This window comes from Alexandromys fortis, unplaced genomic scaffold (genome assembly GCF_014885135.2).
Source record: "Alexandromys fortis isolate MF-2015 unplaced genomic scaffold, M_Fortis_MF-2015_v1.1 scaffold_28, whole genome shotgun sequence".
Classification (NCBI taxonomy): domain Eukaryota; kingdom Metazoa; phylum Chordata; class Mammalia; order Rodentia; family Cricetidae; genus Alexandromys; species Alexandromys fortis.
This window is the reverse complement of record NW_026067901.1, coordinates 9,009,313-9,032,098: the sequence shown is the minus strand read 5'-3', so window position 1 is coordinate 9,032,098 and position 22,786 is coordinate 9,009,313. Positions and strand designations below refer to the sequence as shown.

At 49.4% G+C, this 22,786-nt stretch overlaps 2 protein-coding genes across 17 annotated transcripts in view; one reads left to right on the top strand and one right to left on the bottom strand.

The window, feature by feature from the left end:
- Window positions 1–983: 983 nt before the first annotated feature.
- On the bottom strand, window positions 984–20,979 carry Dennd6b (DENN domain containing 6B). 11 transcript variants are annotated; one of them, XM_050130488.1, is made up of 20 exons: window positions 20,868–20,979; window positions 17,814–17,911; window positions 7,031–7,069; window positions 6,915–6,957; window positions 6,360–6,472; window positions 5,393–5,473; window positions 4,765–4,870; window positions 4,603–4,682; window positions 4,452–4,514; window positions 4,149–4,204; window positions 3,425–3,547; window positions 3,249–3,344; window positions 3,072–3,166; window positions 2,875–2,940; window positions 2,495–2,559; window positions 2,302–2,391; window positions 2,131–2,184; window positions 1,513–1,806; window positions 1,352–1,429; window positions 984–1,271 (listed from the first exon to the last, which is right to left on the bottom strand). In XM_050130488.1, exons 2-20 carry the CDS (start codon window positions 17,877–17,879, stop codon window positions 1,149–1,151), a joined length of 1,731 nt encoding a protein of 576 aa, XP_049986445.1. In that variant the 5' UTR covers window positions 17,880–17,911; window positions 20,868–20,979; the 3' UTR covers window positions 984–1,148. The 11 variants fall into 11 exon arrangements, 7 of the variants coding, with proteins under 7 accessions (XP_049986445.1, XP_049986434.1, XP_049986439.1 ...); XM_050130477.1 differs by lacking the exons at window positions 17,814–17,911; window positions 20,868–20,979 and adding an exon at window positions 9,628–11,601 and having other exon boundaries at window positions 1,513–1,615; window positions 1,697–1,806; XM_050130482.1 differs by lacking the exons at window positions 17,814–17,911; window positions 20,868–20,979 and adding an exon at window positions 9,628–11,600 and having other exon boundaries at window positions 1,352–1,426; window positions 1,513–1,615; window positions 1,697–1,806.
- Window positions 20,361–22,786, top strand: part of Ppp6r2 (protein phosphatase 6 regulatory subunit 2) — an 89,892-nt gene continuing 87,466 nt past the window's right edge. For 4 of the 6 annotated variants that reach the window (XM_050130412.1, XM_050130436.1, XM_050130442.1 and 1 more), the window contains exon 1: window positions 20,362–20,559. The gene's annotated coding sequence lies outside the window, so the exon portion shown is untranslated. Of the gene's footprint in view, window positions 20,560–22,786 lie in introns of all 6 variants that reach the window. The other 2 variants (XM_050130417.1, XM_050130450.1) reach the window with 1 other exon arrangement.

Sequence of the window (22,786 nt, the reverse complement as noted above, 5' to 3'; positions counted from 1 at the left end):
TAGTCTGCACCATCCCAAGAGCCCTAATTTTGTGCTGGGTTGCAACATTGTAGCTCATTGTACCAAGCTCGGGCTTGAGGGGTCATTGTACAACAGTATCCAATCCAGGAAGGGGCGAGACAGGGCCAGCAAAGACTCCTCCAACATTAATGGACCAGGCTGTGGTTCCAAGTGCCATTTTTACTGCTGGGACCAAAGTAGTTCTAGAAGGGGTGCTGAAACCAGGATACACCCTTTAAGGGGGAGGAAGGCCCTTGGCAGCCTTAGGTCCCTGGGATCACACAGGTTAGCCCTTTCCTACGAAGACCACAGAACAGTACCTTCAAGAAACACCGCGGCCTACGAGACCAACTGTACCCTAAGGACAAGACAGCAGAGAATGCAACATTAGGCTATAGCCCAAAGCTTTCTAGCTTCAAGGGGAGGGGCAGACATGAGGGGAAAGCTGGAGTCTCCCTTGGCAGCCTGGGTGAAATGCATGGAGCAGGTATCCAGGGGGGTGTTCCAAGAAAGGAACAAGGACTGTGGTGAGGACCTAAAAAAACCAGCCTGAGCTTGCTTTCTGAGTGGGCGCCCAGTCCTATACCCATTCCTCACTCCCTCATGCTGACCAGTCACAGCAGGAAGGAGATTTAGGTCCTCACAGAACAAAGAGCTTCTGCCGGCTCAAGGAACAGCCTAGGCAAAGTACCCATCACTCCCCAGAAGACAGAATGAGTGGAGTGTAAAGAAGAGGGGCTGGCCCTGGCAGCTGCCTCCCTCTGTTCTGAGCTGGAAAGCCTGCTGGGCTAAAGGACCCACAACACAAGGCATCCTGAAGTGTGGACAGATGGGCGCCAAGAGGGGGCAGGTGGTGAAGGCACCTACATCAGTGAGGGTTACTAGCCCACTCCCACCTCCAGCTGCAGAGGACAGGTGGGGTCCAGGAAGGAACGAGGCAGTGCCAGCACAGAATCCCCCCATAGTCAGGGACCAGACTGTCATTCCAAATGTCATTTTTACTGCTGGGACAGAGGTGGTTCCGGGAGGGAACTGAAGCTGAGGTAGGAGCCCAAGGCTGGGAGCCCCCAGCTTGGTGGAGGCCTGCCTTCACAGGAGAGGGAACTTGGCAGACTTAGGCCTCCAGGACCACACAAGTTGGCTCTGTCCTAGGGAGGGCACAGGACTGCTTGTAGGTCCTTGGGCAGGGAGCCAATAACTGTATCGATGTACAGCTGAGCCCGCTGCAGTGTCGCCTCCTTCACAGGGAGCTGGTGGCCCTGTGCCCGCACCTGGAGGGACAGTGGTAGTAAGGGGTGGGCATACTTCTGGCCTGGCAGGTGGAGGCTGGGTAGGAAAGGAGGTTTCTCACCAGCTTTTCTCGAAGTTTCAGGACTAGGTCCACCACTTCCACCTCTGACTTGTCCTTCATCCAGGCCTCAATGTTCTGCTAGGGACATTTCAGGTTCTTCTCACCAGGCTTCCCACCTCCCCTGGGCCTGTCCCTATCCCCCTCCCTCTGCCTTCCCTCACCGCCTCACAAATAGCTTCCAGGTGTAGAGCCTCCAGCTTCTGGGCCATCTCTTTATGCCGCTGCCGATACCAGCCATCAAAATGGGGGGACTTGAAAAAACGCCTGTGATGGGCAAGGAGCAGCTGAGGAGCTGGCCTATATGTTTGGGACACCCACAGCAGCCTGTGCCCGATGTTTTCCCACCTATAGAGGCCCAGCCAGTCGCCCTTGAGGATGCAAGTGAGCTGGGGTCCCGCGTGTTCCAGACTACGCAGGAAATCATCCTGGCGGAAGGGGCAGATCTGGGGGGGGCTCTGAGACAAAGTTAACATGAGCTGGGTGTTAAAGAGCACAGGCAGATAGGTCCTACCTTTCAGCGGGATGGAACCCTCCCTCCAGGATGTATCTGAAGATCTTCACCCTATCCTGCTTGGGGCAGATCCCTGGACCACCCTTCAGGAGTTCTGTCAGTATCCCTCCTTGCAGTCCTCATTTCTCTGCCCTGTGCGGGATGCCTGGCAGGCACAAGGTCAACTTCATGCCCTGGTGGCTTTCTGCATCACAGCCACCTTCTGTGTTCCATGCGGACATTTGTCTTGGGCCTTCCCTTCTTGGTATGGGGACTGAAATGACTCTACCTTCCAGGGTGTGATGCTCTTCTGCAGTGGCATGAGGCTCGCCATGTAGTGCTCCTGGAGGGTAAGGGACACGGAAAATGTGGGCCATGAGCCCTGCTGTCACAGCCTCTGCTCTCACCACCCCTCCTATTTCCCCTCACGCCTACAGCCGGCACACCCTGCCCATCTCACCAGGGGAATAATGAAACTCTGTGTGAGTTCTAGGAGGTGCCGCCTCAGCAGGGCACTTTGTGCGTCCCATGGCCTCTTCTTCTGTACTCCCTGCAACAGGAAGCAGGTAACTGAGCCTCAGCGTTGGCTGGTATCTGGCATCCTTCACACCACACCGAGGACCCACGTCCAGGCCCTACCCAATAGCCTATACCTTGAGCAGCCGTTTAAGCAGTGCTTTGTCCCGGTGGAGATGGGCAGTGTATGAGGTGTAGAGGCCTGACAGGAGGTCAGAGCTGTGGCTGTCCATTCAGCCTCCCTTCCACATTCCCACAGCTCTACTGATGATGCAGATGGTGTCTGATCTGCCTACAGCCCCATTCCCTCGACAGAACCTGCACATCTCTCACCCATCCGTCCTGAGACTCAAGAGACCTGCTAAAGAAGACAATGTCCCCCCACCTGCCACCACGGGGCCTGAGTAGAAAGAAAAAGAGTCAGAAGGCCTGGCCACCCCCACTGGAGGAATCTACCAAGTCCAGGACAGGCTTTACCAGAGTAGACGGGGCTGCAGCCCAAGGGGGAAGCACAGACCTGGCTTGGTGTCTAGGGTCTTCAGCCGCGAGGGTTTTTTAAGCTTGACTTGCTTAGGAAGGTCCCCTGTGAAATATACAGAGTAGCCAAGGTTTGGACCCACAACTCTGCTGATGCCTATGGCCTCAGCGGTATTGGATATAGACCCTCACCTTAGGTCCCAAGCTAGTGAGGCCTATAGCCCCTGGTCTTCTCACCTGACATCTTGGGTTCCCCAATTCGGAGGACATGAGGCCAGTGCTGGAGTGTTTTGATAAAGAAAGGGTTTGTGACTCCTAGGACCACGTTTGGTCTAGAGAGAGAAAGAGAGAAGAGGCAGAGAGAGGCCTAGGGGAGGTAGTGTGTGAGGCTGGGAAGGGAGGACATGTACTTACGGAGCCTGTGTTCGTGTTGTGAGCTCCTTGAACTCACTGTCGTGAATGGTGAAGTAGGGGCGGAAGTCACAGCAGAACTTCAGGGGCTGTAGGCAGCTGTGGGGTACGGCAACAAAGAAGGTATACTGCTGGGTAACCAAGCACAGCCATGACAGTCTAGTAGGTAAAGTTTGTACCTGGTCAGGGCTAGCACCAGTTCTGAAGACACATCAGGCGAGGGTGCCAGAACCACGAGGGGCTCCCCAAGGAGCATGAGCTCCCACAGGGTTTGCACATGAGTTAGCACTGGCCGGAAGCACCTGGTTCAGGAGAGCAATTGGGTCAGTCAGGTAGCTCTGTTACAAAGGAGCTGTGATGCGCACAGGGCACTACCTCTCCCAAAGACAGTAGTAAGGATGGTCCAAGAGCAAGGGATGTCTCAAGTCATCAAAGTTACCCCATGTTCTGATAGACCACCTGAGCTAGTGCTGGCTTAGGGGGCTTGACCTGGACTCTGCCTGTGAGGGGCTGCAGATCCAGAGCCCCAGGGAGTCCTACCAATCAAGGGCTCTGTTATTCCTATTTCCTCTTATGCCTCCAGACTAAAGTCCTGGTTCCTATTGGGCCCAGAATGGAACAAGATAATCTCAAAGTCCAGGATCCCTTGAAGATCCCTAGAAAGGCACAAAGGGCAGCCTTAGGGAGCAAACGTCTCCCTAACAAGCTCTCCAAGCACAGAACCTTCCTGTCCACTGTGTTCATTTTCCCTAAGTCAGACACTTGGGTAAGTGGGCTCCTCAAGAATCACTTGGATGAGCAGCCTTTCTTGGCAAGTTGTGCCCTGCATGACATACACACTTGTATGTGTATGACTGTGGGGAGGCTCCCTCAGAGAAGGCTACGGTACCCTACGGGGCTCACCTAAACAGATCCAGTTCGTGGACACTAGTGAGGACGACTGGGGCTGGCAGCAGGTTCTGAGAAGTGAAGGGAGTGTAGGTCAGGCCAAGGTGAATGTTCTATCTGATGACAATCCAGCAGCCCCTGCCCCATGCCATCCCCCTCCCCCCAGCACAGGCTCCATACAGAAAATGCTGGTCACCACCATGGCTTTGCCTAGGTTTGGCCACCCACAAAGTAGGCTGGTGAGGCAGAGGCAATAATCACCCAAGCCCAGGGACAAGGCTCAAGCTAAGGCCCAGCTCCTTCTACCCCATTCCCCACCTCTTGGTCACACTGCTTTGGCGGATTGGGTTCCAGCTTGTCCACCCTGGATGGGATGCGCACCTAGGGAGGAAGGAAGCAGCTGCCAGAAAGGGAGTAGAGTGTCACCACCACCACCACCAGCATGGCTTACTCTTCAGCTGGTCCTCACCTGAATGACAACTCCCATGACAGGTAGGTTCAGGGTCTGCCCAGGCACGGGGGCTGGCCATTGGTCAATCTCATTACAAACTGTGGACACAGGTGACCGATGTCAGAAGCCCTTCCAAGGGACTGAGATGAGACGATGCCGGCCATGTCTGATGCCACTTACCTGCTTCCAGGCAGGGTGCCAGCTTCTCAAAGTATTCAGGGGCGATCAGGCTTAGGAGTGACTGAAACAGCCGGACAAATGGCAGGCGGGACACCAGCACTAAAGACTGTGATGATGCAGGGCCAATCAGAGGGCATTCAGCTACAGGCATCGCTCCTCTAATTCAGTAGCTCATGGCAGCCCTGAAGCCATGCTTACCCAGAGCTGGTCAGGGCAGCACATCCCCACAGAATAGCCTAACTCATGTATCAGGATTGGACAAGAGAAAGCCTGATGTCTACACCCTAAGTTAGTATAGGTAACCATAGGGTAGATAACCCCTGGTGACAAGCAGCGTTAGGACTGGGCCTGGGGCCCACAGAGGCTAAACTGTCCTCACCCTGGCAGTATGAAGACATCAGCAGGACCCGAGGAGCTGGGATATTCGGGGCCCAAGGACAGAAAGGCCTCAAGTGCCATACTAGGCCAAGAAAGGCTTCAGGAAAGAACTGGGCCCTGTGGTGGCTCCTCCTTGGTTTTGCTACCCAGGCGGGCTGCAGATGGGTAGGCACCCTGGAGGCTCAGAGCTCCTCACTAGCTGTCCCCCAACTGTCCACCATTTGCTACCTCCCAGCGGCAGGCAGCTCACCTTCTGGAAGTAGCCCCTCTTCATAGAGCTGTCCTTCACCTGTCTGAAGTACACATAGCCCAGGTAGTGCGCTGGCTCTCTCTGTAAGGAATGCAATGTTAAGCCATGCCCTACGCAGGCCATTAACAAGATCCAGGGTGACATGCACAGGGGCTGTTAAGGAGGAAACCGAAGGCTGGGCATGGTGATACAGGCCTTTAGTCCAGGCACTCAGGGTTAGGGTTGGGAGGCAGGGGCAGGTAGATCTCTATGAGTTCAAGGCCAGCCTGGCTTAAGTAGTGAATTACCGGACAGGCAGGGATACGTGGAGAGACCCTGTCTTTTTTTTAAAAAAAAAAAAAATGCCGGGTGGTGGCTCAATGCCTTTATTCCTTAACACTTGGGCTTAACACTTGGGAGGTAGAGGCAGGTGGATCTCTATGAGTTCAAGGCCAGCCTGGTCTACTACAGAACTAGTAGTTCCAAGACAGCTAGGGCTATACAAAGAAACCCTGTCTTGAACGCCCCCTCCTGCAAAAAAAAAAAAGAAAGCAAACCTAAGAATCCAGGAGATTTAGGAGGCAGCTGTCCGAGACTAGCTCCAGCACTTTCCCTACCACATCTGGACCTAGTGTTCTCTGGTTCAGAAGGTCTAGGGGACATCTGCTGACACAGAAAGGACTTAGCCAACACAAGAGTGCCTCAAGGTCTCAGGAGGCTCTGCAGGCCTCTGCTCACTGAGCCATGGCTTATTTAATCACACAGGTCCCAGCAAGGGCGACATGATCAACCTGACCAACTTTACTGATCCTAGTGAACCGCGTAAGAGCTGGCCCAGGTGGAGACCCCAGCGCATGATCAGAGCAGGGCTCCCAGGGTGGGGCCTGAACACTTCTACTCCACAAGCCCAGGGGCTTTAAAGAAGATATTCAGAGCCACGAGCCCCTAGTAAAAGGAAAGAAGACAGATGAGACATCCCGTTACTCACCTGCAGTGCCAAGGGGGCCTTACTGTTATAAGGCCTGTCGTCACCATGCCAGAGGCTCTTCTGACCTCCACACTGACGCATGCGGAAACTGAACTGAGTGTCTCCAAGGCATCCTGAAAAGAGGCAGTCCCATCACACATTCGTGAATGGGAGACTCTCCTCCCATTGTCGGGGTGAGGGCTGTTGCACAAGGGTAAATGCCCACTCAAGGGAAAACTGACAATCTGTTTCCCAACAGACTCCTATCCTGATCCTATACACCACATAGGGTCTTGGGATGAATCCGCACAGAGAACCACCTTCAGTTTCCCTGCAGGAGCCTGGCTCAGTCGGCCTGGGACAGGAGAATCTACTACACAATTGCCCAGATCTATGGCTGTCTATGGGTTTTAGAGAACCTGGCTCTCTTGCTGCAGCTGGGGTCTGGTGAGGGGTCATCCTTACAGTGCCTCATCTACTGCTAGCAGCCTACCTACCACTGGTCCCATCACTCCACCTTTCGCCCATGACCCTCCAGCCCCAGAGCCAGTGTTCCGGGAGCGTGGGATTATCTACCTGAGTGGGAGTCTGGAAAGGACAGGTAGCAGATGCTGCTTTTCTGAAACAAACAGAGCCCAGTGAGGGTTGGCTCACTCCTGGGGACACCCACTCCCAAGAAGTCCAGAACCTACCTCCTTATCTGTGAGCCGGAAGTCACTCGGATAGACGAGCTGTAGGGGAAGACAGAGCACTTGGTGAATCTGTATCTGCCTTTGGTAACACCGTCCACTAGAACAGCTCAGTGGATGCCATAAGCATGTGTTTGCAAGGGCGGGCTGTCTATCTGGCCCACTTTCTGGCCTTCTGTGACCTCCTTCCATACACGCTGTCTTACATCAGAGCCTTCTCCTCGAGTACGATCTCCCCCCCCCTCTATGACCTTCAGCCCTAGTGTATACCGGGTGTGTGCTGGCTAGTTTTCTGTCAACTTGACACTAGCTAGAGTCATTTGGGAAGAGTGACTCTCAATTGAGAAAATTCCTCCGTAAGACTGGCCTGTGGGGTTTCTTCTGGGTAGCTTTGGAGCCTGTCCTGGAACTCGCTCTGTAGACCAGGCTGGTCTGGAACTTACAGAGATCCGCCTGGCTGAAGTACATTTTCTTAATTGGCGAATGATGTAGGAAAGCCCAGCCTGCAGTGGTGCTGCCACCCCTCGACTGGTGGTCCTGGGTGAACAAGAAACCTAACTGACAGCCAAGCATGGTGGTGCATGCCTTCGATCCCAGTATTCAGAGGCCGAGGCACTGAGCCTGAAGAAGGTCTGTTTCAGGGGACTCATCCCTCAAAAAGCCAATATAAGTGAATGCAAAGCCAGCCTGGTCTACATAGTGAGTTTTAAGACAGCCCTGGCTACAAAGACTCTCAAAAAAACAAAAAAGTATGTGTGAAGCCGGGCGGTGGTGGCTCACGCCTTTAATCCCAGCACTCGGGAAGCAGAGGCAGGTGGATCTCTGTGAATTCGAGGCCAGCCTGGTCTACAAGAGCTAGTTGCAGGACAGGTACCAAAAGCTACAGAGAAACTTTGTCTCAAAAAAAAAAAAGTATGTGTGGCTGGTTTGGGGTGGTATACACCTTTAATCCCAGCACCCACTCAGGAGGCAGAGGTAGGTGGATCTCTGAGTTTGCAGCCAGCCTGGTCTACAGAGTGAGTTCCAGGACAGCCAAAGCTACACAGAAGAACCCCTGTTTTAAAACACACAATCTCCCGCAACAAAAACGAATTATACTTTTCTGTTTAGAAGATTTTAGACCTGGAGCCTCTCAGATCATCTGGGCCATAGCATTTCCCAACCACAAAGGTCCCTTGCAGCAGCTGTCTCAAGGGTTTCAGCCTTACCTCAGCCACGTTCACCACCTCTCAGGCTCTCACAGGTCCCTTTGACATCAGGATCTGCCTCTGAGACACCTCCACCTACAGCAGACCTGCTGTGATGGTCAGTTGCCTTTAGAACACAGACAATATCTTGGCCGGACCTGCCCTGCCAAGGGCTCACTGACTGAGCCGGAAACATTTTCTTCTTCCTCCTCTTTTTTCTGGTGGTTTTTGTTTTGTTTTCTTTTTTTTGTTGAGACAAGGTCTCACTGTGCAGCCATGGCTGTAACTCATTAAGTTGACTAGGCTGATCTTGAACTCATAGAGATCAGCTTGCCTCTGCCTCCAGAGTACTGGGATTCAAGACACGTGCCATTATGCTATCTTTTTCTCTCTCTTTCTTTCTTTCTCTCTTTCTCTCTTTCTTTCTTTCTTTCTTTCTTCCTTTCCTTTTCTCTTTCTTCAGATACAAGTCTGATTCTGTAGCTCACTATATAATCCATACTGGCTTCAAACTCACGATCCTGCCTCAGTCTCCTGAACCCTGGGTTTGCATACACCACTATGTCTGGCTGATATTTTCATTTTATCTAGAAGAGAGACTGCCTTTATGTGTAGGTGGGATGGAGGCCCTCATGCCGGAAGAAGACTACATCAAAAGCCCAAGGCCCTGCCCAGCTGCACACAGCTGGTGACCAGATGCCAAAGGTTGTGAAGAGCTCAAAACAGAGGGGCCAAGCAGGGCCTCACAGGGTCTGGATCTGATTCTAAATGAAAGATGAATGCCACAGGACTTCTTAGCCGGAAATTCAGACATAAACTATGGAGGACATTGGAGACTGTGACAAACACGATGTGAAACCTGGGGGGAGATGTACCCTAAGACTCTGGCTTGAGCAACTGAGGGCAGGAGATATTTTTGCCTCTTTGGGGAAAGGGCCATGAAAAATGTTGCGGAAGATATATTGATGGGTAAGCAGGCAGGCCTTGGAGACCGCCTCTTTCTTGGTCAGGGGAGCGCTCTTAGAACTCTAAAGAGGTTCCTCTTGGAGAGGTGGCAGTCAATGAGAAAGAGGGTTAAGAAAGAGGAGGTCGCTAAGCTAGTCACTAGACCAAAGAAGTGGGGGAAAGGTCAGCCTGAGGATACAAAGTATTCAGAGAGGCGCCTAAGAGGACCCTAGACCAAGCAGGAAGACTACAGGCCAGGAGGCCATAGGATGTGCTTCCTGGAGGGTGGGCGCGAGAAAAGACTGGGAGGAAAAAGCAGCTGGGGTGCAGGCGAGGGAAGGGAGGAGCATGGGGGAGGGGCATCGGGAGAGGAGGGACGTCCGGAGAGGAGGGGCGACGGGAGAGGTTCAGGTCGCCGAAGAAGAGGCACGGGGACAGTTCTGGAGGGTTAACCAGCCCATAGCTTACCTCCAGCGCCTGGCCCAGCTCCAGATCGAAGGTGACCACGCACACGCACTCCAGCCAGGCAGAGAAGCGCGCCCAGGGTATTGCCGAGGCCCGCGCTGCACGGCCGGAGGATGTGGACCTGGCCACGCCTAGTCCTCCGCCAGCTTGCCGAGGCCCAGTATCCACCGGCACCTCCATGATAGTAGCTCAAGCAATACCCGCACGTTGCGGGGAAACGCAGGGGTTCACCTGGCCCGCCTCGGAGCAGTCGAGCTGCCGCCGCCGCAGGCCAGAAGGTCCCCTGAGCAGCCGCGCGCCCCCTGGCGCCAGAGGAGCGCCCGCCCTGGGGCGTCAGCTAATGTACCAGCGAGAAAGGCCCCAGCCGGTTAGAGGGGTCTAGAGCTGGTGGCACTTCCCGACCGTGGAGGATGCGTGACCCGGGTCCGCCCGTGGAGGGTGGGGGAGATAGTGCGGTTGTCAGTCTGGCCGGCGAGCAATGCTGGTTCTGATATCCCTGGCCCGCATCTGATTCGATGGGACTTTGGGCTTGTAGTGATGTCTACCAGGGGGCGTCAGACGTATTGTATTGGACCACCTAGGGGTATCAACCCCGGCCGAGGGTTGTGAGCTTAATGTTCATTTTGCGTGTCATCGCTACAGGACTTCGTCATCTATAGCATTCACACCGGACAATTGACCAAGCTAGTTATAGACAAACCTCAGAGCTCAATCCTTTAAAAGTGTGAAAACCACTTCTGGGCCTTGGTAGCACAGGCCTTTAATCCCTGCACTCAGAAGGTAGAGGCAGGCGGATCTCTGAGTTTCGACCTGCTTGGTCTGCAGAATGAGTTCCAGGACAGCCAGGGCTGCACAGAGAAACACTGTCTCTGCAAAATAAAATAAAACAAGTGTGAAAAAAAAAATGTTTGGGCCTGAAGAGATGGCTCAGCGAATAAGAATGCAGGCTGCTTTTCCTGAAAAGTTGGACTTGAGTATCAGCACCCACATGGCAGCTCACACCTGTGACTGCACTTCCTGCGGATCCGATGCCCTCTTCTGACCACCATGGGCGCCATGAACGCACGTGGTGCACAGACAAACACTCTAAAAACAAATATTTAAAAAAGCACCTCAATGTTTTAAGTTCACAATTTTGTGTCTGAATGTGTAGCCCTTTTGTACTTCCTTGGGGTTCCCTGTCCAAGGTTGGCACCATTGATAGACCACGTCTCCACCCACCCACTCTTTACAACTCTAGCCAAATTGGCATGTCTGCCCTAGACTCACTCCCACTCCAGGCTGGTGTGCCCACTTTCGCTAGCAAAGAGGCAGCCTGGCGACCTAATGCTGCTGCCTCTAGGAGTAAATAAGTTTGCAATCACTAACTCGGAGGCCAGGTATATAGAAGGGTGAATTTAGAATGAAGAGGCAATGAAGCAGGCGAGAAAGGCAGGGAAATTGGGGAGGGGGTATGAGAAGAGAAATGGAGAGCCTTCCTCCTCCCCACTCCTAGCCTTTTGCCAGTAGAGAAGCAAGAGATCTAGCACAATTAACAACTGCTTAAGGTCTTTCTCTTCCCAGCTATAACCTGCAATTTTCCAGAAATCTCATGAGAAACCTGGTTTACAAGGAAAGGACAATAAACTAAATCTCTTGTGTAACCTTAGTAATTTCTGGTTTTGCTTTGCCAGATTATCATCCAAGGCATTCCCAGAGCTCCCTCACCCATCCTACTTTTGGGGAGGGCACATTAGTAATCTTTTGAGACACAACCTAAGAGCCATCAAGATGGGATATATAATCAATGCTAAATAATTGTATCGCTCCCTTCCAGAGCCCTTAACTATGGATTTATCTTACTGACTGCTCAAGAAGCCTACACCTATACTCTTGGATGTCATACTTGCTTCAACACACACCCTCATTTGTCCTGGCCTGGGTGGAACTTGATATGTAGACCAGGCACATCTTGAATTCACAGAGCTCTGGCTGCATCTGTTGGGATTAAAGGCGGCCATTATCACACTTGCATTGTCTCTCTTAACCACTGTGCTTAAGTCTATACTAATTTTTTTTATTAAGCTCCAGCTCTTATCTGTTGGAAGTTGGAGCAAAGTGCTGATGGTGATAATGAGAGTGGAAAATATTTAGCCCATGTGTTGCAGTTTTGCTCTTCATTGTCTTAGAGTCTTCTTTTTGTCATGGAAGTGCCTGTCATAATCCTTTGTTTCCATTAAAAAATAAAACATAATACCACAAGGACGTGTGCTTAGCTTTGTTCACCGCAGCATTATTTGTCGTAGTCAGAACCTGGAAACAACCTAATGCCCCTCGACCAAAGAATGGATGTGGAAAATGTGGTCCATTTACATAATGGAATACTATACAACAGAAAAAAATAATGACATCTTAAAATTTGCAGGCAAATGGATGGAGCTAGAAAACATCATACTGAGTGAGGTAACCCAGACCCAGAAAGATAATTATCATATGTACTCACTCATAAGTGGTTTTTAAACATAAAGCAAAGAAAACCAGGCTATAATTTACAATCACAGAGAACCTAGACAACAAAGAGGACCCTAAGAGAGACATACATGGATCTAATCTACATGGGAAATAGAAAAAGACAAGATCTCCTGAATAAATTGGGAGCATGGGGATCATGGGAGAGGGTTGAAGGGGAGGGGAGAGGAAGGGAGGAGAGCAGAGAAAAATGCATAGCTCAATAAAATCAATAAAAAATTAAATAAAAAATAAACTCAAATTCTGCTTCATAAAATGGCTAGTCTCGAAATGTTATTCTTTGTCAAAGCCACAAATTCAAGTCTGGTTTTAGCTGAGATCCCTAAAGGTCTAGAACTTAGGCTACTGAGCATGGCAGTATAACAATACTCTATCTATATATTATACTATATATTTTAGGTGTTTTTATTTTTTAAGCATTTAAGCCTTTCTTTCAAAATTACTGTCTTAGACTAGGCTTCAGCAACAATCTCCAAGTATGTTTTTTTTGGGGGGGATTCGGGGGGTTGAAGACAGGGTTTCTCTGTCTTAGCCCTAGTTGTCTTGGAACTTGCTTGTAGACCAGGCCAGCAATCCACCTGCCTCTGCCTCCCAAGTGCTGGGATAAAAGGCATCCCAGCTTTAATCTCCAAGTCTTAAATGGTTTTTCCATTCACATGAACTCCTGGGAAGGCCAAGTGGACTGTTGGAGTACGTATCAAAGTGGAAAAGAATAGAAAGGTCTCCCCCACACCTTTTTGTCACCATTGCTGGGCATTGCCTTTTAACTGCCTAAAAACTAAGCGCTTGCAGTCCATCTGCCGAAAGTAGTCATGAGGTTCCAAGCAGGATGGGAACGGATGGTTATTTATGAGCTACAAAATCATTACCTTTTAAAATTACTACACTGTGTTGAGCTGAAGACAATTGTTTTATAAATAAGAAAACTGCTACCAACTGCACAGTCATTCAAAGCCCATTTTGCCCACCTGCAGTATGCCAGAAAGGACTAATTTTGCAAGTGGAGATGAGAGTCAGTCTCAACTCTGAGCCCCCCGGGAGAGAGTTTGGTAGGTATCTTTATTGGTGGAAACTGGGGAAAATAGAAGTGGGGTGATTCATGCTTGTGTAGTTAGTTAAACATCAAGTCACTCTCAGGATTCACAGGTCAGAGGTGTTATCTGCACCTTTGAAGTTGGTGGCTATCTTAGGTTTTAAAAAATACTATCTCATTTTATGTGTACACGTGTTTGGTCCACATGTATGTGTATCATGTATATGCCTGGTGTTTGCAGAGGCAAGAAGAAGGTGTCAGATCTCCTCAGACTGAACTTACAGATTGTTGTAAGATGAGAACTGAACCCATGGCCTCTCTGCAAGAACAGTGAATGCTTTTAACCACTGAGCCGTTTCTCCAACCCTTCCTACTAATTTTTTATTCTGTTTTGTTTTGTTTTGGAGGGCAGAGTTTCTCTGTGAGTAGTCTTGTTGTCCCGGAACTTACTCTGTAGATCAGGCTGGCCTCAAGCTCACAGAGATCCACTTGCCTCTGCTTCCCGAGTGCTGGGATTAAAGGGGTACAGCACCAAGCCCAGGAAATTTTAATTACCTTCATGTGTTTATTCTTATTTTTATTTATTTGACTTTTCAAGACAGGGTTTCTCTGTGTAACAGTCTTAACTATCCTAAAACTTGCTTTGTAGACCAGGCTGCACTTGAACTCACTGAGGTCTGCCTGCCTCTGCCTCCCAAGTGCTGAAATTAAAGCCAGCACTACCTGGCAAGTGTTATTCATTTTTATTTTATTTTTTATTATTTTATTTTATTTTTAAGACAGGGTTTCGCTGTAGTTTTAGAGCCTGTCCTGGCTTTTGTAGACCAGGCTGGCCTCAAACTCACAGAGATCCGCCTGCCTCTGCCTCCCGAGTGCTGGGATTAAAAGTGTATGCCACCACTGCCCAGCCCTCATTTTTATTTTTGACATAAGATCTTGCTACATAGTCCAAACTAATCTCAAGTTCACAATCTTCTTATCTGCATCTCCTGAGTGCTGGGATTACAGACGTACACCAAGATGCCTGAAGATCCACTTAGATCAACTTAAAAGACAGCTGTAGGCATTGATACACTCATCTTAAGAACTGTATTATTGGTGAGGTGTGGGGCACATGTTTATAGTAAATACTAGCACTTGGGAGGCTGAAACAGGATTAACTAGAGTTCAGGACCATCCTACACTGCAATGATACCATTTCTAAAAGCACTAACAACAAACAACTATATTGTTCATGGGTTTACCCTTAATTAGTATTTGTTTTCAAGATTTTTTCCTTTTGAGTAAAATGAATACATATTTAGTTTTTTGAGAGAGGGTTTCTCTGTGTTGCCCTGTTGTCCTGGAAGACTGGCCTCAAACTCACAGAGCTCTTCCTGTCTCGGCCTCCCGAGTGCTGGGATTAAAGCTGAGTGGGCCACTACCGCCTGGCATGAGTATATATTAAAATGCATGAAGCTTCAGTGAATTTGACAGATGAACCAAATCAGTCAAACTGTGGAACCCGAGCACTAGTAAGATATAAAAAGTTGCCAGCTGGTTCAAGGCCAGCGTGGTTTACAGGGTGAGTTCCAAGACAGCCAAGACTGTTACACAGAGAAACCCTGACTTAAAAACAAGCAAACAAACAAAAAAATCCTTATGAATTTTGTATGCTAGACAAGTAATGGAATAAAGCCCATTATTCTGGGTACACAACCCTTTTTATATGTTACTGAATTTTACTCTGGGACACTTCATTAGTTTCTGTGTCGTGAGATGACCTCTGGCTTATGTACTATTTGAACTGTGCTATAATGCAATCTTTATAAACATGTATTAATTGTACAAAGTAATTTTTTTTCTTGATTCAGGGTGTCACGTGGGCAAGGGTGGCCTTTATCTAGGCATGCCTCTGAGAATGACCTTGACCTCCTGATCCTCCTGCCTGCACTTACCAACTGTTGAGATTATCGGTATGCACCATTTCACTAACCCTGCCAAATTAGTGGTTTTGCCATGATATTTTCATATATCTATATGTCATGTTAGCTCACACTTAACTCCTCTCCATCTGTTCTCCCCCTGGCATCCTTCCCAGCCTCTAATTGTCTCTCTTCTGCATTCAGATCATCATTTTAAAAATTTCTGCTTATGAAAGAATGCATATAGCCAGACACACACCTTTAATACCAGCACTTGAGAGGCAGAGGCAGGTGTATCTCATTGAGTACTGGGTCAGCCTGGTTTACAAAGTGAGTTCCAAGACTACACAGTGACTGAAAAAGATGCAGATGACACCTGTCTTTTAGGGTCCAACTGAATTGGTACGCTGTTCTCTAGTTCGTCACCTTTTCTTCATTACGGTCAATGGTCCATTGTGTGGTCAATACTGAGCCCTCTCCCAAGCCCCAACCCTTTTATTCTTTGCTCATTCACCTGTCAATTGGGATTTAGCTGATTTTATATTTTGGTGGCTCTGAAGAGTTCTACAATGAATGGGGGAGTGCAAGCAATAGTGTGGTGACTCCACACTTTCCGCCTATACCCAGGAGGAGTATAGGTGTACCTGCAATGTGTTTTCTCTTTGATGTGCCTGGGATGTTTTTAGCTCACCCTCATTTTCATTTTTTTTTTCCTCCAAAACGAGACAGCATTTCTTCAGGTAGCCCTGGCTGTCATGGAACTTGTTCTGTAAATCCTGCTGGCCTCAAACTCACAGAGATGCATCTGCTTTTGCCTCCCTGGTACTGGGATTAAAGATGTACACCACTGCCACCTGTTAGCTCATCATCATTAAAAAATAAATTGTGTGTGTGTGTATGTGTGTGCGCCTGCACGCTCAGTCAAGCTTGAATTCTGTCTTCTTTCTTTCTTCCTTTCTTTATAATGATTTTTATGTGTATGTATGTATCTGTGTGAGTATATGCCACAAGGATGTGAGTATGGCTGGTGTTGAATCCTTGGAACTGGAGCTACAGATGGTTGTGAGCTGACGTGTGGAGCTGTGGATCAAACCCAGATCCTCTAGAAGAGCAGCCAGTGCTGTTAATCACTGCGTCATTTCTCCCGTCCCTTGGCCTGGTTTTTTACGTAGGTTTTGGGGTTCAAACCCAGGACCTCATGCTCACACGTGAGTCAGTAATCATTTTACTGACTGAGCTATCCCCCCAGCTTTTCACTTTCAGTTTTTGAAGGATAGTTTTGCCTCACATGGGGTTTTTCTCTGACAGGTTTTGTTTTTGCTTCACACTCTGGAGGTTATTTTATCACTTCCTTGATCTTTTATGAGCCTCAGCTATAAACTTTATTGTTCCCTTAATGTTGGTGAGTCATTTTTTTCTTTCTGCTTTCATGGTTTTTCTGTTTGGCCCCTAGCAATTTGATAATGGTGCATATAAGCATGGTTCTGCCTACATTCGTCCTTTCTAGAGATTCTAATTTCTGGGTCTGTCTTGGCATAGAGACGCAGGGGCTCTCGAGGGAAGGACAAGGTTGCCACCACTAGTCCTGTTCTGAGGTGCTCTGAGGTAGCGCTCATTTTATATCATAGCTTTTCTTTTTCCATTTTATTGTTGAACAACTTTTGTATTTAGTGCTCTTAGGGATAGAGCTTACTCTATATGTTTTTTAAAATATTTATTTATTATGTATACAATATTTTGTCTGTGTGTATGCCTGCAGGCCAGAAGAGGGCACCAGACCTCATTACAGATGGTTGTGAGCCACCATGTGGTTGCCGGGAATTGAACTCAGGAACTTTGGAAGAGCAGGCAATGCTCTTAACCACTGAAACCATCTCTCCAGCCCCCTCTATATGGTTATTTTGTGTCAGAAATACTTGCCTTTGTTCTAGGTATTTTGTGTACATCATAAATGGTTAAAGACAATTCATGCCGGTTATATACTGCACCAATTACGGAAATAAGAAATGTAGTAGCTTTGCATATTTTTAATCATTTGTTATATATTTGTACATACTTTTTTATCTTAAAATACAAGCGTTTAGATGGTAACATCACTATTTAGTGTTAGCATAAGAAACTTTTCAGTGGGCTAGCAACTACACTTGAAGAATAATCAAAGTAGCCAGTGATAGGTATAATGACTTCTGGAAGTGTACATAATCTCATTTTTAGGGAAAAAGCAAGTATTATACTACAGAATAAATTTTCAAAGTTACATTTATTTGCTATTTGTGAGTGTGTTTGTGCCTGCTACTGAGCTCATGTGGATGTCAGAGGACAACTTGTAGCAACCAATTCTTTCTTTCTTTTCTTTTCTTTTCTTTCTTTCTTTCTTTCTTTCTTTCTTTCTTTCTTTCTTTCTTTCTTTCTTTCTTTCTTTCTGACAGGGTTTCTATGTATAACAGTTCTGGCTGTCCTGGAACTCCCTTTGTAGATCAAGCTGGTCTTGAACTCACAGAGATCCACCTGCCTCTGCCTCCCGAGAGCTGGGATTAAAGGTGTGCACAACCGTGCCCGGCTAGTTCTCTCTCTACCAGGTGGGCCATAGGGATCAAATTCAGACGGTCAGTTTGGGAGTGATTGACTTTACCCACTGAGCCATCTAGCCAACCCCAAGAGCAATATGGCTAGCTGGAAATGTAATTGTTCTGTTGTGGTATAGAAGGAGGTCCACAGAGTTGACTGTCCAGTTTTCTACTTACCACGTCAGCTCCAGGTCCACTTTCATCCAGCACACTAACTTCCCACAGGAGACACTGGCTTTCCATGGGCACTCTCTACCTTGCTCCTGTTGCCAGGGCTACAGGAAGGACATGCATTATTCTCATTCCCATCAGGTACTGGTACTTCCCTCTGACTGCTACCCCTATGAGTAATTCCCAGAGATGCTCACAGGTACCTCAGGGGTTAGTTTGCGTCTTTGCTTGCTCTCTGGGAGATGTATTTCTTTATAAGCTCTATTCTGCAGTGCGTGGCAGTTGGTTCTACCTAGGAAGCTCAGGGAATGTCTCTGTTTTCAGCAGGGATGCCGCTGCCAAACTTCTCTAAGAAAGAATGAATTCCCACTGGGAGAATAAACTCTCTTTAAGATTTTTCTTTCTCGACTATCGTTTTCTTTCTTCATAATAATCCTATAACTGATCATTTTATAATGAACTTCCCCCCAGTGAAATCACTGTGTGGTTTCAGGTCTCTTTAGTGGATATGACTAGTGAGTGATACCACTGGGAAGGAGAAAAGGCCAGACAGGAGAGGGGGCTGTGAAGTTAGTGCCATATAAGCTTGAGGCTTTAAACAGAGCAGTCGGGGAGGCCCTCACAGAGGTGGAGGAGGCAATGAGCAGGTCTGAGGCAAGACAGCAAGCATAGCAATAGCAAGAGGAGATGCCTGAAAAGATACAGCTGACAGTGTGAGCAATTGACCCGGGGCAGGAGGTTATCATGACTGAAGCGAAATGAAATGAGTAGATAAAGTGAGATCACATCACAAATAGCTTTGTGGGCAACAGCAAGGATTCTTGCTTTCATCTTGGGTGAGACAGCAAGCCCTGAGGTCATAGATCTGATCTGACTTATTTTAATAGGTTCCCTTTGAACCCCATGCTGAATGGCCTACAGCAAGTCCTCCAGGATAAAAGTAGGGGGCCCATCTAGACTGCTTTGTGTCAGACAAGAGAAACTGGCCTTACAGGTTAGATATTGGAGTGAAAGGTACAGTAGGTTTGCTGATGAATTCTGTGTGGGTTTGAAAGGAGCAGGGCGATTGCCACAAGTTCAAGGCCAGCCAGAGCAACTTCTCAAAACCTTAAGCCCCAAATAAGTAAACAAACAAAGGTCTCCCGTGGTCTAGGCAGCCCTTGAACTCCACTCACAGCCCAAACCAGCCTTGAACTACTGATCCTCCTGCCTCAACCTCCCAAATGTTGGGACTAAACGCCTAGCTCAAAATTAGAAAAAGAAAAGAAAAGAAAAAAAAAAGAAAGAAGTGCTGGACATGCAGCTCGGCAGCACAGTGCTTGCTTAGCACTGCAAAAATGGCGTGTGTGTGTGTGTGTGTGTGTGTGTGTGTGTCTGTGTGTGCGCGCGCGCATGTGAAGGGTGCATGGAGCTGTTGCTGAATCACGAACTCTGGCCTGGGCACAAAAATAGTGCAGGGTTGCACCTGCTCACTGCTGCGGTTTTTAAGACTATGGGTCATCTCCTGTATTTGGTACCCCAGTACAAGTACTGGTACTGTAGCACTTTCAGTTTCTGTATTCAGGGCAAATCTTACCAAAGTCACTTTCAGTCAGTGTGGTCTGGGAAAAGCTGTGCTGCGGGACCACCGCAAGAGACCTTGGCGTGAACCCAGGTGTCTCCAGATTTGCTTTCTAGACCAGGGAACGAAAAACACTTTCCTTTTTCACAAACAGTGTCTCTTTGGCGCCCTCTGCTGAAGAAGCACAGCAGTACCACCTCAAAGGCAAAATACTTGAAGGGCCCAGAAACCCTCACCCCAACCCCCTTCAGACTTTGTTCACTACGCAGTCCTAAATGATCTGGAATTCGCTGGGTTGACCAGGCGGACCTCGAACTGACAGAGATTTCCCCCTGCCTCTGGAGTGCTGGGATTAAAGACGTGTGCCACTACGTCCGGAGCGACAAAGTTTTGCTTGCCCTCCTGCTTTGGGTCTCCCAAGTGCATCACCCACGCCGGGTTGTATTTTTGCACAGCACTGGTGAACTTGCAGCTGAAAGGCAGTGAATTCATAACTAGCATGTGCTGACATTCCTTACATGTTTCGTCTCTATTTTTAATATTTTCCCACGGCTTACCCTGCCACCGGAAATCAGTCTAATTTTCATTTGAACTAATTCCAACCCATGTTAGGTGAACGCGTATGCAACATGCACCGGGCACTCAGAAAAAGTAGGGCTGTTCGCTGCCCAGTTCAGAAACAGGGCGGGGAGGAGACCTGAGCACCCACCCGAGCAGGCCACAGCGCGCCGCTGCTTTTGGGTAACTGAAGATGCCCAGGGAATTTAGCACAGCCAGCTCGATCGCAGAGACGTCTCAGGACAGATAGCCCCAGAGGCCGCGACGTTCCAGAGCCTTCGGCCAGACCCCAGCAGGGAGCCGCGACTCGGCCCCGCCTCCGCTGGCCCCGCCCCCGGGGCGCGCCCGCGCCCCGTCCCCGTCCGCGCGCGCAGCCCTGCGCGGAAGCGGGTCCCCGGAGCGCGCGCGCTCGCGCCGCCGCCATTTTGGAGCGATCTCGCCCGCGGCCCCGAGCCGGTCCCGAGCGGGTCCCGAGCCTCCCGCCGGCTGCGCCCGAGTCCGAAGGCGCCGCGCCGCGGGCCCGGGCCCATGTGCGTGCGGCCCTCTCCAGGCCGTCCGCACTTCACCTCTGCGAGCGTCCTGGCCTCGCTCGGGCCTTGGAGGAGCCGCCGCGACCCCCAGGCTGCGGGGCAGGTGAGTGCGGCCGCGCGCCCGCTGCTTCCTCGGGCCCGGGGAGAGGAGGGGATTCCCCCTCCCCCTTCTCCGTCAGTCCGCGTCCTGCTGTCACTCAGCACCTGCAGTCGGCGCCCAGTCAGTGGATCGGCGCCTTTGTCACCCTGCGCTTCGTCGGGGGGTCAGCGCCTCCGCCGGTCTGCTCGCTTGTCAGCCAGGCAGCCAGCACTCTCCACTCCCGTCATTCATTCATTCATTCCTCCATTCCTCCCTCCCCATTCCCCCAGCTAACCCTTCCTGTCCGTCAGCCCCCTTCTCAGCTACCGTACCCGCTCGTGCCTGTCAGTGGTCGGCCAGTTTCCCCCGCTCTCAGAACCGGTCTCAGCCTGTCACAGGGGCCTCCTGGTCCACCTCCCAGCTGTCCACCTCGTCCCCGTCAAGGCCCCTCCCCTCTGTTGACGCCTGTAAAGGTGTGACGGAGCTTGGACATAGGGTGGGGGGAGTCGTCAGTGTTCCCTCTCACTTAGACACCTCCTCATTGGCCTGTCGCTAGTGACCTTTCCACCAGTGCCCCCCCCCGCCATTCTCCTCCCCGCCAGTGCCCACTGCCAAGCCCTGACTTTGTTTTCGTCACCTATTCCCATCTCACTTTTCTTCCGGTCGTTCCCCAGTCGTCGTCCGGCACCCACTGCCGGTCTGTCACTTTCCCAGCACCTCTTCTCCAAGCTTCTTCCATTAGGGAACCTCTTTCCCTGGTCGCTACTTTGGGTCCTGGCGGCTGACAACCCGGTTAAGGACTGATTCCAGTTTATTACTGATCTATTGCCTTCCACCTCTGTCTCTCACTTTTTCTAGTTCTCGCCTTGCTCCGTAGTCCCTCCCCTCAGTTTGTCTCCTTTCTCATCCACCTTGTCCCCAGGCCATAATTCAGACTGTTAGACTTTCACTCACCGTCAACTATGTCCTACTTGACACTGCTGCTGACTTCTTAGTATTTCATATTTCATCCCTACTCCCCTTTTTCTTTTTCTTTTTTTTTTTCTTTTTCCCGAGACAGGGTTTCTCTGTGTAGCCCTGGCTGCCCTAGAATTTGCTCCATAGATCAGGCTGGCTTTGAACTCAGAGATCTGCCTGCCTCTGCCTCCCAAGGGCTGGGATTAAAGGTGTGTGCCACCACTGTCTTCATTCCCCATTCTTATCTGTTCAAGTTGTTTCCTCTTTCTCTGTTTTATTTTAAACAAGGTCTTGCTGTATACCCTTGGCTATGTAGACCAGGCTGGCCTCAAACTCACAGAGATTTGACTGCCTCTAACTGGGGTTAAAAGTTTTTTTTTTTTTTTTCCCACCAAGTCTGTTAATCTCTTGATGTCTTTTCCTTTCTGGGTCTTCCCACTGACATCTCTAATTCTCATGTTAAGCTAAGATCTTGAAGACCTAGGAGCTGCAGAGATGGTTCAAGGGTTAAGAGCACTGACTGCTCTTCCAGAGGACCCAGGTTCAATTCCCAGCTCCCACATGGCAGCTCACAACTGTCTATAACTCCAGTTCCAGGGGATCCAACTCCTTCACACAGACATACATGCAGATAAAACATCAGTCAGTGTTCATAACTTTAAGAAAAAAAGAAGCTAACTATAATGAAGAGCACAGCCCTCCAGGGTGAGGAGAGCCCAGATCTCTGCAGGAACTAGATAATACTGGTGTGTCTAGGTTAAGGGGGAGCTTAGTTTAGAAAGCCGGTTCTGGTCAGCCTTACAGACACTGGTGAAGTGCTGGGTCTTGAGGTTTTATGAGTTTTGTCACATGAGTAGGGAGTGGAGTGTTGTGGTTTAAACCTCAGCAGTTGACTTAGGGCGGTATTTTGGAAGTAGAGCTGTTGGCACATAACAATTGAGAAGTGAGGGAATGGGAGGGCTCAGAGCGACTTCTAGGCTTCTTGATTGAACAAATGGTTGGGCAATGGCATTGTTTAATTAAATGGGGTAGCTGGGTTTAGGTAGTGGTAGATGTTAGAGAAGGCAAGGCTTTCTTTGGCTGAAAGTAGTGGGAGACATCTAAGAAGTCCAGGAGGAACATATCTTATGGAAAAATCTGGAGCCCACAGGAGAGAGATAAGGCTGAGCATACAATTTTGAGCAGGGAGATAGTGTTTAAAGCTTTGGAAATAGCCATTTTCTTAGAGCACACAGCATAATGTTTGGGTATTTATACTGTTCTATTATATTTAATTTTTTTTTTTTTTTTTTGG